At 36.2% G+C, this 21,524-nt stretch overlaps 1 protein-coding gene across 4 annotated transcripts in view; it reads right to left on the bottom strand.

Annotated features, from left to right (window-relative positions):
• Positions 1-21,524, bottom strand: part of MINDY3 (MINDY lysine 48 deubiquitinase 3) — a 49,239-nt gene that overhangs the window by 23,347 nt on the left and 4,368 nt on the right. The window contains exons 2-11 of one of the 4 annotated variants that reach the window (XM_068673853.1): positions 19,276-19,382; positions 17,559-17,638; positions 16,642-16,699; positions 15,593-15,782; positions 11,914-11,965; positions 10,048-10,162; positions 9,454-9,527; positions 9,005-9,084; positions 2,986-3,056; positions 1,729-1,809 (exon numbers count right to left, since the gene is read on the bottom strand). In XM_068673853.1, the coding sequence (XP_068529954.1) occupies positions 1,729-1,809; positions 2,986-3,056; positions 9,005-9,084; positions 9,454-9,527; positions 10,048-10,162; positions 11,914-11,965; positions 15,593-15,716 (597 nt within the window). In that variant the 5' untranslated portion in view covers positions 15,717-15,782; positions 16,642-16,699; positions 17,559-17,638; positions 19,276-19,382. Of the gene's footprint in view, positions 1-1,728; positions 1,810-2,985; positions 3,057-9,004; positions 9,085-9,453; positions 9,528-10,047; positions 10,163-11,913; positions 11,966-15,592; positions 15,783-16,641; positions 16,700-17,558; positions 17,639-19,275; positions 19,383-20,452; positions 20,676-21,524 lie in introns of those variants that run through there. The other 3 variants (XM_068673852.1, XM_068673850.1, XM_068673851.1) reach the window with 3 other exon arrangements.

Raw genomic sequence — 21,524 nt, 5'->3', positions numbered from 1 at the left:
ATGTAGATAAAATCTCCATGATTCAACTTCCATTAATAATGGTGGAAACTACTGACCTACTGGTAGACTTTTGCTAAAACTTGGAATTGACTCAGCTGTCACACTTTAAGGCTATTTCAGGCAATGACAAGAGAATTTAAGCCTAGTTATGAACTAGTTCGTTTTTATCTTCACTTATATCTTAAAGTATCATTTTCAGCACAAAAATGCTGTGCTGCACTTTGCACATTCATTAAAATCCACTGAAAATGTAGAAGGTAAGTTTCAGGCTGGTAGAATTATTTTAGAAAATATGACTAAACATTTCTCTGAAAGTCACAGCTACAGCAAAATGGTTCACATTTAGTGATGCAAATATATTCTGGCAGACAGCAATGGTTGTCTATAACATTCTCAGTATTTAATGTAAAATGTTCTAAGATAGAAAACCATGGTGGATGATTTCATTTCTCAGTGAAGACACCAATGTTTATTGCTGTACTTCAAATGAAATGAAAAATCTGAATGAAGCAACAGAGTATTAAACAACAGCTGCCAATTTTGAGTAGGGTGGTATGCAGCATTTAAGTAAAACTTGTTGTCTGTTGAACCTTCATGCTCCATAAAGGTCCCTGAGGGAACAGTGAAGAATCTGCCCATAGGGACAATATTCTAGGAAGAGCCTTTTCCTAGGCTTCTTGGGCTAATTTCGCTACTAACTACAACATTGACTACTCCCCTGCTTAACAATTACTTAGATGTTCTAAGCATAACGGTTTGGATCCTGATAATTATACGCAGCTTCAGAGAATTAGAGCCATATTTATTTCTATCTAAACCTAATCTAAATTGCTTTTGTTGTTTTCCCTCTCCATTTTCCTCTTTCAGTTCTGAGGATTTCTCTCTCTAATCAAACTCAACATTGAGCTGGAAGTTATATCCTCAGTATCAAGCATCATCCAGAGAACTACACACACTACTTTAACAACTTACTGGCTAACCGTTTGGCAACGTATTCAGGTTTCTTCCCCCAGTTTTCAGCAAGCAGCTTCAACTGATAATTGCAACATGATTCAGTACTTCTGCATAGCTGACATTTCTGCTCCACCTGAAATACTCACCAACCCTGACTTTAGGGTGTAGAGAGACATACAAAGTACTCTTGGAACTTTTACAAACCTTCAGCTCGTACCTTCTTCTACTAAATATCTTCTACTAAACAAATAGAAACTGTTCAGAAACTTTCGTCTAACGCTTTAAACTGAGGACTTGTGATTATCATAAATACCTGTTAGAATAAATAAAAGGAATTATTGCAAGTGTCCTCTAACTATTTTTAACCTAGGACAAAGATATCTACGGTTATAGATTAAAATCTGTGAAAGTACTGTCACAGAAGGATTAAACTACTAATAGGGACCTACATGTAACTATTTATTTTTTTTATCCCTCTCTTGCACAATAAAAATTCAAGACCATATGTATCAAGATTATGGTGTTCTAAAGCACCCCTTTCCCCCCATACCCTCAATAAATTAAACCAGAATCAAAAGATTTCACTAAAATTTAACAGGTATCCTTAAACCACTTCAACAAGTTAGTCTTCAAAGGTAGGCTTAATTAAGAGTTTTGGTGACTACATTTTATATTAAAGCCACATGAAACTCATGCCGTGGCAAAATCTGAGCTTTGGATTTATGTGGTGTTTATCTGCCTGAGGTTACATAACAAAAATCACATCTAACATACCTTGGCAAAAAAGACTGTGAGATGTGTCTCACTGCCGAGTATCCAGATGGGGAATTTTGGAGACTTCAAATAGGAGCCAACCTAAAAAGTTGCAATAAAATCAGAACCATATAGCAAACCCAGGAAATTCATCTAGTCAGCAATCAATCTAAGGACGAATCAGTTAGTGGAGACCCAAATGCTCTGAAAACTACTATAAAACATTCAACAAAATATCAAGACTGTGTAAAACACTTGGATTACAGTTTAGATCTCTGGTTACTAACTGACTTGTAAAACAACGTAACTTACAGTAATTAACTGAAAGACGACATCATTGAGAAAGTGGTTATCGATATCTAGTATTTCAGCCTTGGAGACGTGCTTCAAAATGCACAGGCTTAACTACTGCTATGCCTAACAATACTAGAATCAGATGCTAGATGTGGTAGAAGTCCACCTGACTTATTACCTGGTTTTGGATGTACCAATTCCGAATTGACTATTAACAAGTGAAAGGGTGGAGTCTGTCAATACATAACATTTTGAGAACTCCACAATCCTCTTTAACCATGAGCTAAGTTAAAAGAATTCAATATAGCTTGAAAAAGAAGCAGAGAGATCAAAAAGCCTTTTCAAATTAAGATTATCAATGCTGTTTAAGAAGTATGATTTTCTGGAACAATTTCTCAAATAAAATCCTTAAATAAAGGAAGCCTGTGTCATAACATGAAGAAACAACATAGATTAAGTTGCACTTCATCAACTTGCAAATGTGCACAGATAAGTACACAAAGTAATTTCTAGGTCTTCAATGTTACATTAAGAATGCATTTAACTTAACAGTTTTACAATTTATACTTATGGCATTTTAAGTGCAAGACAGCAATGGCATAAGAAGAAAAACAGAACTGCAGCGCTGACGATTAGCAAGCCTCCTTGGAACTAGATATTGTGAGAAGACAAGAATTTCATAACCATCTATATTACTTGCATTAAGCATTATTTTGGTAATAACATGGGCTTCTAACTTGCTATCTTAATTTGGTGCAATAAAGTTCTAATTTAAATAGCATCATACATTTACTCAACAAAATGCATTTAACAATTATAATTCTTTTTTAATATAGTATTATTCTCAGTTTTAATTTGAAGTTGAAAAGACTTTGAAAGTTCTGTAATATCTCCCATTGTTCACAGTGAAGCTTTTAGTAAGTCAAAGAAGCCCAGACCACCACAATGAAAGAAAAATTTTAAGCTATACAGAAAATAGCTTACCTTACAGTACCTCAGAGATTCCATCAATGTCAAAAAGCCTATTGTTGCTTGTTTGTGTATACCAAGAAGTTCTGTTCAAAACAAAACCCAAATTTATTCAAGCAAAATCCTTACAACCTCTTTTAAGTTACTTTTTCTTGCTTTCAAAATTGGTCAAGGAACGACAATTTTAAAGAGTAAGGCAGTTTCAGCAAAGATAAATCATTACGGTATAGTAAAAAAGCCTGGGAAGGTTTAATAATTTCTCTCTCTATAAGGAACTTACTAGTCAAACAGATGTTTTAAAATGAAGTTTGCTGTTGATACCTCTTTTCAAAAGTTGCTGCATTTATTAGAAGTACTTGTATCTTACATCAAGATTATTCTCAGAAAAAGTTAAAAACAGCTTTCCTGAACGGGAAAGAAAACATCTATGTGTGTGTGTATTATTTTAATTTTAAGAGTTCCACAGCTTTATTTATGTTAAACATTTCACATTCTGAACAATAAAACATGAGAATTTTGTAAATAGCAGTTCTGTTAGTAGGAAATAAAGTGTTCCCTCAATTTGATTTTCTATACCAAGTTCCATTTAATGAATCATTCAGCTCTCAAGCGCACACAGCTGTCAGCAACATCTAGACTATTTACATACTACTGACTGAAAGAGCACTCAGCCTTTTTGAGGATCTCTATATTAGAGAGTAAGAAAGTGCTTCAAAATTTCAAGCATAGAAGCTAGTCATAACCATATGGAACTGAAGGAGCTCTGGGTTTATATATACATCATCTCAACAGTGCATGGAGCACTTCCTTCACCAACTTTGAGTTCTAATCACTGAATTTTGAAACTGTGTAGAGCAGTTATTATAGACATGTTTCAACTTTTCCTCCACCATTAAGAAGAATGGAACCAAACTTACAACGTTAGTTCATTCACTACCTTTGTGGCCTGCAGGTGCAACTCATTCCTTAAAGTTGGCAGCTCTATGTGTAAAGGGACCTTGTTCCAACCTAGGATTCTTTGATCTGAAAATATGCTTTCAAGGATTATCTTCAAATTTGCTTGGAATTAAAACACATGGGGGTACACAGACATTTCTTTGCAGAACCCCCTTACCTCACCAACTTCACAGCTGCTATAAATTGCAACATGCTTAGACAATTCATCCTTCATTTGAGTCAAGGGCAAGCGAGATCTCAATCCAAAACATATTCAAGGATCCTTCAAACTAGGGAATAGCTACTGCTTGGAAATAATACATTTGTATGTGCAACAAAGAGATGCATGACAGATGTAAGTAACACTACATTAAGGACATAATCTTATTGTATCACATTTTGGAAAAAAACACAAAGTTAATGTAGAAGTCTGATAAATAAAGGCTTCAGATTTAAGAACTGATGCAAAGAACAAAAATACAGAATTAATATTTACTAGTCAGAAAACAATGATTCAGGTTATAATGAACAGACTGCCCAGAGAGGTGGAAGAGTCTTCCTTCTTGGATATATTCAAAAGCCACCTCGACATGGTCCTAGACACCCTGCTCTAGGCATCCCTGCTTGAGCGGGGGGATTGTACCGTATGACTTGCAGAGATGCCTTCCGACCTCAACCATTCTCTGATTCAGAAAATAATCCGATTAAGTATTTTGTTCCATTAACAAAAAGTAGCTTTGCAAGTGTAAGCAGATTTCTAAAAAGGGAGAAAATCAGAGCCTTTATGAGTTCAGGCACAAACTAATGATGATTTTAGAATTTAATGATACCATTACCAACAGTATAAGAATACTACCACCTAGTGACTATCTGAAACATCACAAATTCTTGGCATTACTTAGAAAAAGCAACTCCAGCATTTAATTTTTGAAACACTTCTTACATGAAATGTAAGAAAGACAGGAAGTTTACTCTAAGATCAATGAAGTTTTGGTTTTAAAACACTGAACTGAAAATAAGCAGGGTAGCTCTGGCTAAAATACAAACCCCTCAAAACAGAATGTAAAAATAAAAGCATATTTCTCAAAGATTTCTACCAGTAGATCCCCTTCAAACAATAGCTTCAACTACACCCAGTCCCCCTTCATGTTTTGTCCCCTGCTCCGCCACAATCCCTGACTCTCAATTTCCTTATGGATTTCCTCACTACCAGCCTAGCAAGGCCACATACACAAGGCAGTTAGTTATACTAACTAGTATGTGTGCTGACTAGTAAAGCAATACGCAACTCTTGAGTTCAGCATGCAATCTATCCCACAGGAGGCATTAATTTTGTTCTCTCTCTCTCTCTCTGAAAGTCCTCACTTTTCATGAATTTTTTTGGAACTTCTCCTTAAAATGCCTGATGCAAAATTTGATTTGTCAGAAATTACTTGATGAAAAGAGAACAGACAAACGAACAGCAACTGAGATTAGAATAAGATTAGTTTAAATGGGAATATGTACATAGGAAACGAGAAGAAAGCTAGGAAGTCAGAAGACTGACATTTCACTGGTAGTTGTACCAGTTAAAAGAACACCTGTTAACTTCTGCCCGACTTGGAAAATTTGCATTACCATATAAGTTTGCGCTCTGAGTGTCACTTGTAAACTACTTGGTAATTCCTGAAGTTTGTAATTCAGTATGGTCTTGTTCACTAAAAAGATTACTGACAGTAACTTTTAAATAGTTTTAGGTATAAAAATTTAAAAGTTACCTATTTAAATAACTGAACAAGACTTAAAGTATCTTTATGCAACATCTGAATAAAAACACAGGGTAAATGTGATTTTGGAAATTTCATAAGTGTATTGGCTTCTGATAATATTATCACCTATTAATTTTCCTGTTTCTGCATTGAGGCTGAATGCTCTCACTGTTACTTCGCTGAGGTCCCTACAAAAATGAAATGTGCTGTATTCCTGCTTGGACAGTCTCCTTGTTTACTGTACTTTGATTTTTAGCAGACCTCTAGTGGAAATAAAACATCATTGCACAAAATCTTTGATGTTAATCAGTGACTACAGGATTGTCAGCTATAGGCTGAGATTATAAAATACCTAACGACCTGGATCATGGAATGGGAAACAGTCTCAGGAAGTCAGGAAGATAGGCCAATACACTGGAGGCAGGGACATTATTCAGAGTAGACACACCAGGCTAGATAAGTGAACTGTCAGGAAACTTATGATATTCACCACGGGCAGATACAAAGTCGTGCATCCACAATGGAATAAGCCCATGCAGCAGAATTGGTTGGCACTAACCAGCTAGGAAGCAGCTTTGTAGAAAAGGACCTGAGGTCTGTGGGAACAAGCTGCACATGGGTCAGTGTGCCACTACAGCAAAGGCCAGCTGCATCTTGGTCTGCATTAGGAGGAGGACAGCCAGCACATGGAGAGAAGTGATGGTTCTCTCTCTCTGGCACTTATTGAGACCACCACTGGAGTTTTGGGCTCCCTGGAATGGGAGACACATTGACAAAGTGGAGCAAGTCCAGTGGAGGGGCACTGAGCTGATTAGGAGGCTGGAACACATGATGTACAAGGAGAGGCTGGGAGATGTGGTTGTTTCATCCCAAGAAGAGAAGGATAATGTGATGGGGGAATCTTATTGCTGCCTGTGACTAGCTGATGGGAGGACGTAGAGGAGTCGGAGGCAGGCTATTAAAGGAATACAGTGGAAGGATAAGAGGCTGTGAGCTGAAATGTGGCAACTCCATCCCAGTACTGGGAAAATACTTTTTTCCAAGAGAGTGATGAAATGATGGAACAGGTTACACAAGTAGGTTGTGGAATCTGCATCCCTGGAGATACTCAAAGCTTGAGTGGCCACAGCTGTGATCTAATTGGAACTACACTGAGCAGGATGTTGGATGAGATGACTTCTAGAGATCACTTTCAACAACGAAATTATTTTGTGATTCTACCATACCTTATATGAGTACTCACTGACTTTTTTTTTTACTTATGTTCATTTTGTACTTTTCCTTTCAATTCAATTGTACTGCACTTTTGATTTTTGTTGTTGTTAATTTATTTTTACAAAGAGGATGGTCTGAAAGCATGAACACTTCAAATTCTGAAGGTATTCACATCCTCTCCTCTGCTTCTACAAAGTCTGTTTCAGGTTCATCTTCCTGTATTTTTTTTTTAATTTTTAAACAAGAATTTTCCATCATGTAAGTCATTGCTGAAAATACTGACTTGAACTGAAATTTAAGATAGATTCATGAGAGATCTGAATTAAAATGTTCTGGTTTGACTATGTACAAGTCGTGGAATCTCCTTGGAGACTTTCTAGGCTTCCCCTTAATTATGACTCCATTGAGGCTGTACTTCTACATCAGTCTTATCAGAATGTCATTTTAACATTGTATCTAACTATCCTCACTTTTATTTACTAGACTTCTTACCAAGCCATTCAGACTGGATTTCTGCAGTCTATTATTGATGAGTTTATGCTGGCTGTTCTTTGGTTTTCATCTTTCTCTTGCATGCACATTGATTACTAATTTATTTCAACACCCTTTGGAAGTTTAAATTGTCCTTTCTCCAGGGTTTTTCCTTTAGCATTTGTCATTTTTGTTAAGTACCCTGTTTTCTCTTTTCTAGTGTTTTGACACCTCCTGTCTTTGATACACATGGTAATCATTAATGGTTCTGAGACTCAGTTTGTCTAGCTACTTTAGTACCATATAATGGATTGCATTAGGATTTGCGAACTTGAACATGCCTGACCCTTTTTTTCTTGCAGTTCTTTCCCTCCTTTGTTTTTCTGATTATGCTTCTGGGAGATCTTTAGTACCTTCTTTAGTACTCCAAGTTAGAAACCTTTTTTTCTGAGAATACTGAACTCTTTTCACACAGTAATACTATGAATTTAGGTTCTCAATCAGTTCTGACCTAAGTCAGAAGTCCAGAACCAAAGCTTCGTAGAAGCATCTGTCTCTCACTTTGGAGAGTGGAGAAGCAGAAAATAACCTTCAGCACATTTTAAGAATATCACAGAATCACAGAATCTCTAGGCTGAAAGAGACCTCAAGATCATCGAGTCCAACCTCTAACCTAACACTAACAGTACCCACTAAACCATATCCCTAAGCTCTACATCTAAACGTCTTTTGAAGACTTCCAGGGATGGTGACTCCACCACCTCCCTGGGCAGCCTGTTCCAGTGCCTAACAACCCTTTCAGTAAAGAAGTTCTTCCTAACATCTAACCTAAAACTCCCCTGGCGCAACTTTAGCCCATTCCCCCTCGTCCTGTCACCAGGCACGTGGGAGAACAGACCAACCCCCACCTCACTACAGCCTCCTTTGAGGTATCTGTAGAGAGCGATAAGGTCACCCCTGAGCCTCCTCTTCTCCAGGCTGAACAAGCCCAGCTCCTTCAGCCGCTCCTCGTAGGACTTGTTCTCTATATACTACAATATGATAATGTATGTCTTGTTATTCATCAGGTCAGTAATTAGACTTAACCGCTGCTAGGAGCCCTCAATTTTCTCCAAACCCTTGGAATAATTATAGTCAAAACTAGCTTCATTTGCTATCTTAACTTAAGTACTCTTAAGTTAATCCGTACCTATTACAAAGTGATTTGTGTAGTCTATCAAAAAAGGGGGGAAAGTGACCATACTGTACTCTTTAAGACTTCTTAAGCAAGACAATTTTTGATTTATCATCATATTTCCTTTATCAATGATTTTTTGTCATCTTTTCTCTCCTCCTTCAATCACTTCTCCTGTATTTTTCTTCTCTTTGGCTGTAGTCTTAAGCTTCCTTTCTACCAGTGCTATGAATTTCCTATGTTAAAGGGTTTGCAGGTGTCAAAATAACCAGAAAATAATAAGCAAACATTAAGTTTAACTTGGCTTGACATATATTTTTCTGGTTTGGTTACTGGTCACTTGCCTTAGATTCTTCTCATCAAACAACAAGTCGGAAGGTTTGACGGCAGTAGTATATAGAGGTGATTGCCAGTATTTCTGAATTTCTGTAGGGTCTGCATCTCATACTATGTAAAAATTTCGAACAAGTACAAAATGGAATTGACTTACTCATTCCTGAACATTCTCTGTCTCCATCCCACACGTTAGAAACAGCATGTCCCGTCAACAGGAGATTAATCAAACTTTGGCTATGCAACAGAAAGAAACAGTCTGTTAAAAGTGACATAATTTGTTTCTGAAAAAGCAGTTAAAATAGCTTAAAATACTTAAAATAGGGAACGATAGTATTTTTATTTGGCTATATTATTTTAATTAGGGTATATTTGTAATTCAGTGATGCTAACACAATCTCTAACAACACTAATGTAAAAATGTAGCCCCGAATAAGCAGTGAAAAAGATATGCTATGGCAAGCGTTGCTTTTACCTATTACCAAGTTATAATTGAATCCTTCTCATAATGTCAATATTTTCCTAGAAGAACACTCAATTACAGAAACATAAAAAACTAGCATGCTCATTTATTTGAAATGGTAGCAATCACACTTTCTAGCCTACCTTCCATGACCGTAAACAGGATCTATTAAGGGCTCAGTTGCATCTTCAATTTCATTTTTTATGTTTTCAATACCCTGCAAAAATAATAAATATTTTTGCTCTCCTTAGGAATGAATGAGGAATGAATTTACTGCAGAATGCAACAGTAAAACATTAGGAGGCTGGCCCTCTTCTATGAGCCGAGACCTTAACACACTTGTTTCTCATGACAGAAAATAGAAACAGAAATGGAAAGCAACAGACTGCAGTAGTGAAACACAGACTACTACAGAGGCTGATGTTCTTATGTAGTGAATTGAAACCTAAACACATTTTTCTTGATAGCTGATGGTAGAGATACACAAGGAAGGATGTTTCCAAAAATCTATAATTATCCCAGATAAGAAGAAATAAAGACACAAAATGGATTAAGCTTTTCAAGTTTTCATGCTGCAAACGTACTGCAGCATGAGTGAAGACGGCATTCTATCCATTTATCTAGATTTGAATTAGTTTGCCAATTGACTTTAGTGTTCACCTTTTTACAGGAAAAGGGTTACATGATCAAACTTTCTTTTAACAAAGACACACAAAAAAATCAAACAACCTACAAACCTTTGTCAGTATCACAGAATATAGAAAGAGCAATACTCCAAATCTGTTTGTCCACACTGAATATTGATCCCAAATTGCATCCTTCAGTTCAGGGAAGCTTTTGAATGCTCGTTTGCTAAAGACAAAAAATAACAGAAAAGAAGAACGTATTTAGATGAAGTAGAACACTGCCACAAAGCACAAACAAGAAATATTAAGACCCAACACGAAACTGTCCAAGTAAAAGCAGCATAAAACAACTGTTACATACAGAATGATGCAGCAGCTGTTCTGTAGTTACTAAAACCACCACAGAGTCATTATTATTTACCCATTAGAAGAAGAAAAATAATTCTGGAGCAATGTGCAAAAATGCATGTATTTTTATATGCAAACACTAAGCTTAAAGTTACATATACATCTGAAACAGCCGAGTGGCTTGAGCCAGTAATTCTAACACAAGCTGTTATTGAAATCACAAATAGGCTGTATGTCCAGAATAACGTTTGCACTACATATAGTTATGACAGATGTTCACTTCATACACAATGGAGAAAAAATTTCACCTAACCAGGTAAAAAAATATTTCAACCTTTAGAAATAGTTGTTACCTTTCCCTTGAGAACTTGATTATATTAAACTCTAGCTTTGGAAAAAGCCAAACATTCAAAACCACTAGTGGTACATCCACATTAGGGAAAATACCCTGTTGCATAATAGCATTATTGCCTGGATGATTAGGTAACACCAGGCGATCTTATGTTTAAAAATAAAATAAAAACTGAGGAAAAGTTCCATCAGGTTCTAGTGAAATAATGCTCTTGGTCTTTCTTGGGAAATTTAGAATCCAATACTACTTCTCAGAACACACTTTTTTTATTGAGTAATTCAAACTAAATCACATTCTCTGCTTATCTGTACATCTGCAAAGTATATCCATATGAGAGTTCACTCTAGATAACACTTTAAATTTTTAAACCAGCTTCATTATTGACAGAGTATATAAGGCAAAGACAGTTTCCGAAATCCATCACTCAGCTTAATGACATGCAAGAGTGCTCAATTCCAATGAGATATACTGAGAAAAATTGAAGTGGGTATCATGAATCCAGGAACTGGGACTGAGGAAGCTAGCATTCTGATTAGATGAAGCTACATAAATTTTAATACCCCCTTTTCTTCTTTCCTCATATGACAAGAGGTTTAAAGCACAAACTGTAATTACTACTGAAGACAATAATCAGTAGTTATTTCAGTTCTAATTAGTAACATTTTCCATCTCAAGTGTTTTTAAAGTTCTCTTGCTTTTATTTTACTCTTTGGGTATTTATCTTTATAACAATTAAAACTCCTCGCTGTGAAACTAAAAGGCAGTTGCCTTTAAAGACAAACTCACTAAGACTTTAAGCTCTGCATTTACACCCCAAAAAGAAAACAGTAAAATTATGAGACAAGAGTCCTCTATATGAAATATTTTTATAAGTATTTCTTGAGTAATCTTGAGTCAAAAAAATAGTAGATGACAATTGTTTTCAGTGCGTATATCAAGTATTTCAAACACAATCACCTGTGTATGAAAAAATTTGAGGATGAACATCTATGATTAAATATGAACCTTAACTAGTTGTGTTCATTCAGCCAATTTCATGTATTACATTGCTCCAGTTTTATTTTAAAGAAAAATTATGTTCAAAATAATATTCCATTTTAAACTGTAAAATGCGTAACAAACAACACAATAAAACCAACCCCCCAAGCCCCAAACATGAAAACCAAATTTAACCTGATGTGTAACACACAAGAAGCTTCTGAACAAAGCCTTTTCAGGGCTGTAAATTAGTGTTATTTCAAAATATTGTATTTTAAATGTTCCAATATATTACTTACTGAATTAATGCATGAAATCGCTCAAAGCCAAGCTCTTCCACAGCCAAGGCAGCTATACACAAGAGACACTTTTCAGCACTACACATGGCAAAAAATGACACAAGATACACACAGCAAGCTAGTATACTTTCAAGCATTAATTATATTTTTAATTTTTAATCTGCCCCTGAATTTTTTTTTAACTGATTAGTATAAAGCTAATTTACCATAACATTAAGTTTAGACCATACAAATTAGTGAGAACACTTCTATTTGGAGTAATCAATGTACTGAAAGCACAAAGCCACTGGATCGTGTAGCCTTGAAAATATCTGTCAAATGCCAAGCTGTTGATTTTGTACAAATCACGACTGTCTCAAAAGTCAAGCATATGCATGCTATAGATTTAATTTTGCAGGTCATAGTATTATTTCCTAGAAGAGCAAGCATGATTATTTGGATCATTTTATCAATGTAGGAAAGCTGTATTTTTTCCTTTAAGTATACATCTGTATTGCTGAAATTTTTATTTTTCCCTTTTAATGCTTATTCAAAATATCATAAATGAAGTAGAATTAGTCTATAAAGTGTTACACATTTCTAGATATTTTTTTCACCATTTTATATTAATAATGGTTAAATAGCCTTTCAAATATTACCTCCAAGACAGAAAAAAAATACAGCATTTAGTGTCTTCCCAAGTTCAACACGGGCTTTATACCTTTGTTCCCCTCATAACACTTCCAAACCAGGGAGGTCAAATGAGCTTTTAAATTGTGTAATTATCCATTTCTGATAGACATTCAAATATTATGATGATTGTAGAAGTCTTTAGTGCCCTCAACATCTACAAGGACTTTATCTTCCTGCTAACGGAATAATATTCTGAACAGACTTGCTTCTGATTAAGGCCACTTAGTAGTAAGTTTTTAAATAATGTCTCGTCGCCTAGCTATTGAATTTGACTGCATATTCTTCATTAAAGACCTGAAGCCATTCCAGTTAATACTACTGATTAGTTCTTCTCATAGTAATTCCCTTGTAATAGCGTTTTATGTCTGGTTGTATTTTGAAAGGTGCATTTGGTTTGCTCACATACCAATTTTTTGTAATTGGTAATTTTTTTATACCTCAGAAATACAGCAGCAGGTAGTTTCTAATCCTTTAAAAAATTAAAACTATGAGGAATTGCAAAAATTGGGTTTCTAAGAGCAAAGCTAGACTTAAAATATTTTTAGACATCTCTGAAAAATATGAAATACAGATCCACATTGCAGAAAATTTCCAAACGGATTTATTTCCCCCCCCCCACTTCCTCTATTAATGCAGAAGTGTTTTTACATGAAAAGCTATGAATGCTACAGGAATTAACCCTTCTTCAAGAACACACATCTTTGTAACCAGAATATTAGAGGGAATCAATCATATAAAGCAATCTTTGAACCTGGGAACTTGCACTACTACAGCCAATGCATGGCCACCAACAATCACTACTATACATCACAAAAGCAGATGAAAAATGCTACTGTATTCAGTAAGTGGGCTTGAATTCATCTTTTGTTCACACAGCAAGATTATAGGCAGCTTCATTCTGTTACTACAGAGCAGATGGAAATGGTAAAATCTACTGTTTGAAACAAAGGAAAAGTAGAAATCCTAAAGAGAAGTGTAGATGTAACCCAAAGTTAGATAAAGACAATATTTAGTGGAGAGGAGAAGAACAAAGAGCAATAGAGCACGAGCTGTATGAAAGCTACAACTGTATAGAATTTCTTTAGAATGTTATACTATCATGTTGTTACTAACCCTATTTCCAGCTTTACCATAAGCATACCCCCATATGCAATTCCCAAATAGTATTAGCCTGCCCTACGGAATTGCATCTGTACTGCTGCAGCACCAACCTGCCCCATCTCTAAAGTCCTGCAAACTATGACAAAACCTGCTTCTTTTTATTGATTATAGCAACCAAGCAAGACAAATTTATTCCTTTGCACTATCAATGGCACCACTCCACACTATTAACAGTACCTTCTTATCCATATCTTTGACAACACCTCGTTATCCACATCTTTGTTCCTAGCCTAAGCATGCAAGTAACTTCTATAGTAAGAAAAAATAAAATAGCAGCATGCAGAAAAAAAAGAAAACACAAGTGTATCTGAAATCAGGAACAATCAAGGATATTGGTATTCCTGACAAAAGCAGACTGTTCACTGCTCATAGTAAATGTAGTCTGCTCTTCCTAAGCACATTCCATGATATTAAGGACAAAGTCAGGCAGAACCTGTAGATGTCTACAGAAACATGAAAAATGTACATACGTAATAGAATGGATTAGTTCAATAAGTGTCAGTATTGAGAGCAATTGTGTTTAAAAAGACCTCCTGAACAAGCTTGCTGTAGTTAAAAGCTCTTTAGAACAAGGCGATATATTAAAAGGGCAAAAGAAACCTACTGATAGCTAGGCTCTGCTTCACTTTTTCACAACTGGAAAATCCATGGAATTTATAAATTTCAAAGTTACAACTACCTTATTAATTTTCAAAGGAAAAATTAAAAAAAATACGTAAAAGTGCAGACACAAGTTTCTATGCAATACCTTCTCTTTATAAAAAAAAAAAAAACAAAAAGCTCACTTTGGAACTCTTCTGTGGTGACCTTTTTTTGTTCGTTTGTTCCCACTAATTAAGTTACATTTTAGTTATTACTGCTTGAGCCATCTAAAGCACATGGGGCATTTGATAGCGGATGAAGATGACTGGTCCCATAAAGAGTTCCAGCACTACTAATTGCTCTAGCTAGCTTTACACATACAAATCTACTTGTATAATTCTTACTTTGTAATTACACTACAAACGTGAGTAACAGATACCTTCCGCCAAAAGATGCACCTTTAAAAGCATGTTCTCATGTGAAGAGCTTTTCAGACTTCTCAAAGCGCACATTGAGAACAAAAACTATAAGAAAAAGAATCTTAGATGTTTCCTACTAAATGATGAATAAATACATCCCCAATGATCACGTACACACAAAAAATTTCCTCGTCACTGGCATCACAGTAATCACATATGACTGGATGCAGCATCTTAGCACAACAGGTGATGCTCACTTGGTCTTTCATATCAGTAGCTAATGAAGTCAAGACATTTGCAAAAAGAGGGTAAATGAAAAATTCTAACCTACAAAAAATTCCATTAATCTACTACAAGGTGATTTGCTTAAGTTTTTCTGTTACTGTATCGAAGCAAACAAAGGGAAAAAGGCTACTTCTCCCCAACAAGGGGATGCAGAATATTTTAGAACAGTTTCTAAAGAAGAGCTTGTTATAAACACTCTTCTGAAATAAAGCTGCAAGTGACAAGTTAAAATATTCCTCCAGTTTTATGAAGCACACACATACGTTTTTCCAAATTAAAGAAACACCAGGTCCCAATAAATTCCAAAAAACAAAATGTGAAAAGATTGTTCAAATTGCTCAAATTCAAGAAGCGCATGTGTATGAGCTCCAGTGATAGCACATTTCTTTCAACAAAAAGGACTGATGCCTCTAATTAAAACAGACAAAAATCTACCTACTGCTAATGGAATCACAAAGGCAAAACCCCTTATCCGTATACTAATAAAAAGCAGCGGTCGCTCAAAAACACTGTAAGACTTCACTAAGTGATAGGTAATTTAGAGCTGAAATTCTTCTTACAAGGTTGTTCCTCTTGACGACTGGATTCTGCAGGACTTTCAGAAATACTAGCAGTTTCTTCAGTTGTTTTTCCTCTTATCCATGTTGCCAGAGAGTATGACTCAGAATTATCAGAGCAAGCCATTTCCAAAATATCACATAACGTATGACAGAGAAGGTTCTTCTGTTCTTCTTCTGTAAAATCAGAAACCTACATGAGTTCAATTGCTGCTAATCAGTACCTTATATATGCTACTACTATCTTTTAAACGCACTAATATAATGTGAATTATTAAGTGAGCTTATTAATTTTACCTTATTAACGTTAATTGTTGCATGACTGTAATGGACCAAAGACTTATAAAGCCATCTTTAGAGATTTGTGTTTCAATATGATTTCTAACCCATTCCCTGTGCTAATAATAGATTTCAATTAATCGAATATTTATAAACCACACAAGTACTGTCGACTGGCACGGACCTTGCAAATAAGGATTTAGAGTTTATAGAGAGTTGGGGTTGTTCAGCATGGAGAAGTTAAGGCTCCAGAGAGACACTATTACAGCCTTTCAACATATAAACGGGGCTTGTAAGAGGGACAAAGACTTTTTACTAGGGCTTGTAGAGACAGGATGAGCAGCAATAGTTTTTAAGCTTAAAGCGGGTAGATTTAGATTACGTGTAAGGATTATTATTATTTATTTTTTTATGATGAAGGTGGCAAGATACTGGAACAGAGAAGCTGTGGGTGAACGTTTCCAATCATGGAGCAGAGTCAGGCTGGATGTGGCTTTGGGCAACCTGATATAGCAAAAGGTGTTCCTGGCTATGGCAGTGGTGGGTAGCTTAGATGACCTTTAATCAACCCTTCAACCCAAACCATTCTATCATAAAATGTAGTATACATATTTTTTGCCACGTAACTGGCATAAAAGTTATGCCAGTTAAATAGGAGAACACTTAAAATATATTATTAAGAACATGTAAATGTTTTATTTACTATCATTTAATTACAATTTGTATTATGACTTGATTTACAAATAATTAAAGAAAAAAAGAGGTCTCAGTACCTGGACAGTCTCTCCAAGTAGACTTTTCACTGGCAAAAAGCCTCTTCAAGAGGAATGCCTTTGATATCAAAGAATCAAATAATTATTAAAATTCATTGCAATTAAGTTTTACATTTCATCACAAGCTCTATACCAAAGCATTTGTGCATGCTATTAGAAAAGCTTCAAGCACGTCATCACTCCGTAAGAGACTTAAGTTTGCACTGTTTTACTGATTTCTCCCATTCAAAGTAAGTACAAATACAGCCTAAAGTTCACCCTTCTTGAGTTTGAACCTAAACTATGCTTTGAATTCACAGACTACATATTTAAACACCTCCAGACTCATGGGAACACAGCAATGGAGGCACAAATACTTTGCAGTATATAACTGAGGAGTACAAGACAGTTCTAGTCAGAGATCAAAAATCCATTGAGTTTTTACAGAATGCACTGATTCAACCATTACAAGTCTTAAGTTGAAGACCACATTGAAAAAAAACCTATATATATATATATATATCCCTGCTTTGCTTTTTATTAACACCAACATTGCTCAAATTACTACAACGCCTATAAATGTTGACGCAGGTACCACTCTTCTTACAGTTGAGAAATTTAAGAGATGAGAACATATAAAGATTTCATTTATATCTAATCTTTTATTTTTCCCCTTCATCCTGCACTCCCCCTTTTAAAGTTGCCTCTGCTTAGTTCAATCTGCTGCACTTCCTCAAATGAACTCCATTCAGCATACACAGCCCAGAATGAGATCAGCTCTGCCCTATCTTGTGCTGAATACTGGTTTGCTCTATACTATCATTATGAAATTATCTGATTTGCAATGAATTTTGGTATTTCAAATCCACACACATTAAGAAAATAACAAAATTTGGGCTTATGAATCTTAAATCATTCCTGTAGTAAATGCATCTTACCTGTACTGGTGCAATCACTGCACAAGGGCCACCTTCAAATTGCTCTAACGCAGTTGATTCGGATTCACTAAAGACAAATCCTGTTAAATGGAAGATGATGGTATTTAGTGAAATATATAAGCAATCTTTTATATATATATATTCCTTTCCTAAAAGAAGGGGCATTTGATTTATTAACTTTTAAATATCAAACAAATTTTCAAGATTTTTTCCCCCTATCATGCAGCAGAACGTGGTTAAACTATCTGAAAAGATAAAAAAAAAGATGGTAACAGGTGAATAGAAAAATGAATATATCTCAACAATCAAATCATGACCATAAAGAGCCAACTGCTAGAGTTTTTAAACAGTAAAACCGTCACTGGAGTGTATGTGGATAAACACGTAAAACAATTTTTAATTTATTATTTCTTACTAATCAACAAAAATTTGTTTGTAAGTTATATTTTTGTCTTGCATATGTAAAAGAGTGACCTTTGGAGCTTCACTGAACATGTATAATGCATTTCTATTCTCTCTGAACAACATGTTATGCCTCTCACTGATCTCATTTTTGGCCTGTCAGTGCTTCCTCTTGAGCTTGAAATAGGCCGAGTACCTCAAATATTCACTTGTAACCACGGAAGCGAGCCTCTTACTGGTATTGTTTTGCAGTAGATACGCTGTATTTATCAAGATGCAAGATTACCTATTTTCCCCCTCCATCTTTGAAGTCAAAATTATTTTACAGTCACATAACAGAACAAATTCTGGAGCCATTATTAAAGAATTACTTATCACTTTGCTCTTAAACTTCAACACTTGTTAATTCACTGCTTGCATTTCTCACAGATAAAAGCACATCCACAGACAATTACCTTGATGAAGCTGATGCATAACAACTTACGGTGAGCTGTATTTTGCATTATTTAAGTGCTAGTAGCATTGTGCTGAAGTTCATTATAACATAGAAACCATGCAACTGTAGTCAGCAACTAACCAGCAAACGCAAGCAAGCGGGGACAGGAAGGAAAGGGATACACACGCATATTTTCTCAGCAAAACGAATATTCAGCGCATTTTTCCCCACAGTTTCTCCCCTTCCTGATTCTGTATCATTACACCCTGCTGCATCAGAAGCATCCCCAACTCCTAGATGCGAATTTGAACTCGGGGAACGTGTCCCCCCAGTGCAGACTTCAGTACTGCTGCAGAACAGGTACCTCGTCCCAAGCAGCACACAGGAGGGCTACTGCATGTCTGCGAGGCCAGATTCAGCACAGAAATGGCAGCTGTTCAAGAGCAGTGTGAAAAAAGTGAGACAGATCAGTGTAGCCATTGATCTTAAGATGTGGGCTTTCCCCTGTATCCAACAGGGAGACTGCAGCTTTTTTTTTGGAACCAAACGTGCACATGTGCATTACAATGATGTCCTTTATATCCAAGCCTCAGCTGCTTGTCATGCCTAGTAGGTTAGATCCAGCATCACCAAATTTAGCAGTGGTGCTGCATTAATCTGGACTTCAAAGTTTGCCCCAGTGTGATTTCATTCCCCCGTTAACATGCCCTAACAAGAAGTATCACCAGCCATTTCAACAGTCACACTTATCCATATTAAAACTCCAGTTTTCTTCTACTTCAAAGCATTATTACATGCCATCCAAGCACGCTGCAGCATTTTTTAGTTGTTTTAATGATTTAGCCACTGCAGTGAAAAAAACATACTTGGACATAGTACCATTAAAGCACACTTAGGAAATCTTGAGTTTGTTTCGCTTTCTTCAAGGTTCTTACAGAAAGCATGACCTGTTGCTGCTTCCCCTGCCCTTTTTTGAAAACCATCTCCTAAAAGTAAAGAAAATCAAGTGTGATCCACTGGAGAGAAATATGGGATAGATGATGCAAAACTGCTAGTATCCAGAAATTGACAGAATACAACCCTAGAAAAGAAACAAAAACAAATGCAACATGCAAACAACATTTTCTCTTTTAGCTATACGCTACTTATTGCTTAATAAGCTTCAAACTTCCAAAGGCTGTGTAGCAAAAAAAGGGACTTTGGGAGTTTTCGTCTTGTTTTCCTTCTATGAAATCTGAAGTCAACTTAGGTAAAATTTCAGAAACCAGCAGTCTGAAGTCCAACTGGGTTCAAATCTACTTCAGCCTGCAATCGCATCTCTTTACTTTTTTTTTTTTTGCATAATAATCACATCTTGGGCAGTCCCACATGCTTTTCATAATGATTCACAGGAACGGCCTAACTACCTCATAAGCTATCAGCTAAGACCTGCATCTCTGATCCAGCCCAATTTCAACTTACTGTCATTCTCAACAGGTTATTTCTCTCATCCAGCTCCTTTCACTCAAGATAAAACCTTAAAAGCAACAGAGATGTAACACAGCTGAAACAATCTTCATTCATAAATACCATTATCATAATTTGCCTGGGAGAAACAGGTTTTTTTCATTGCTGTTTGTACTCCTAGCAACTGTTCCACTGACCTCCCCCCTGCCCTGCTGGATGCTTTTGGCTGTGGGGAACAGCAACAAAAGTCGATCAAGATTGCTGCCGGTAATCAGCGCCACCAATATTTTCAGTTACTCTGACTATGCTATTTGCAGATTTATCTTCGTATCCTTTATTCACTACAAACCACACAAAAGAAAGCTTGTCTCCTTAGTTCCCACAATTTGGCATTCAGCAAGGCACACGTTTCTTACAGATAATCCTCAACTCTTCTACGTTCATTTTGCCAAAACAAACGTATGACTTTGTTATGTACAATTGTCTTTTATCTAACACACCACATTATGGTCCAAAGCACTACAAAAACCATTGATTTTTCTATTCTCATCATCCCACCACTTTGTGTATACTTTACTGTCTATTTCTAATATCTATCCATCCATCTTACCTCCATGCCACTGCAGACACAGGTTAATTGTCATTTGACGAAGGATGTGGTGTATGCCTTCAGTGCTTTCACCCTGTGCTTGAACCAATTCTAGCTGAATGAAGGGGAGAAGAGGAGAAGCTAAAGAGCACGTGGCCTTAACCACGTTAGAAAAACAATTTGTTCCATCGCCGACCCAGTCTAACAACAAAGATGCTGTGCTATTCATTTTTTGTGCTATTCTCTGCGGAGCTGGCCTCTTCCCTCACCAAAGTATTGTATTCCTCTCTCTTTTGGGGGATATAAAAACTGCCTGACGTGACTACTACAATAACCTGTTATTACCGAAGTACAAGGTTTGCAACATGTCTTAATGTTTCATCCTTTCTCTAAAGATGAACGTAGAATGGTAACACACATTTTGCATATGGCTTTGGGTTTGCAGAGTACATTTCTACAGTCAATCTAAACTGCTGAAGCTTTCTCTGAGAAAAAAACACAACATTTTCTTACATATAAGAAGAAATGAGGAATTACTATAGCAATACCACAAAAACAATCTACTTAATGGGTTGTGGGTAAGGAGCCAGGATGCCCTGGAAGGGTTTGAGGAAAGTACCCAAATTACCTGGCAAGCTGCTGTTACAATGGGCAAGGACCTGCCAGAAAACAAGGTAAGGTCCCAACCTGTCTGCCTTTCTCCACCTCTGTCAAAAATAGAGCCCCGCGAACCTTCTGAATTTCAACAAATCCGTATGAGTTTTCTGTGTGAACATGACTCAAGAGCTTTTATTTTTAAGGCTGTCACCCTCTGAGATAAAAGAACAGCCCTGCTCGAACCACATCCTTCCTTACAGTATGGGCAATACCTTTTCTGATTTCCCTCTCTGGACGCAGGTAGCAGTAAACCCTAAAACTCCACTGTTCAGAAAACCGCGTTACAGGGCATTTGAAGTTCTTACTACTCTAGGTCTCTTCCAACTTCATTAAGCACTGTGCCTTTTAGCCAGAGAATACAATCTTCTCATTAACTTCACGATTTAATTTACGTGTCCACACCCCATTCTTGGGCAGTCAGCGATACCTTCTTTTC

This window comes from Anas acuta, chromosome 2, assembly GCF_963932015.1.
Source record: "Anas acuta chromosome 2, bAnaAcu1.1, whole genome shotgun sequence".
In the NCBI taxonomy this organism is placed as follows: Eukaryota; Metazoa; Chordata; class Aves; order Anseriformes; family Anatidae; genus Anas; species Anas acuta.
Note: the sequence above shows the minus strand (reverse complement) of the source record. Positions and strands in the feature narration are given on the sequence as shown.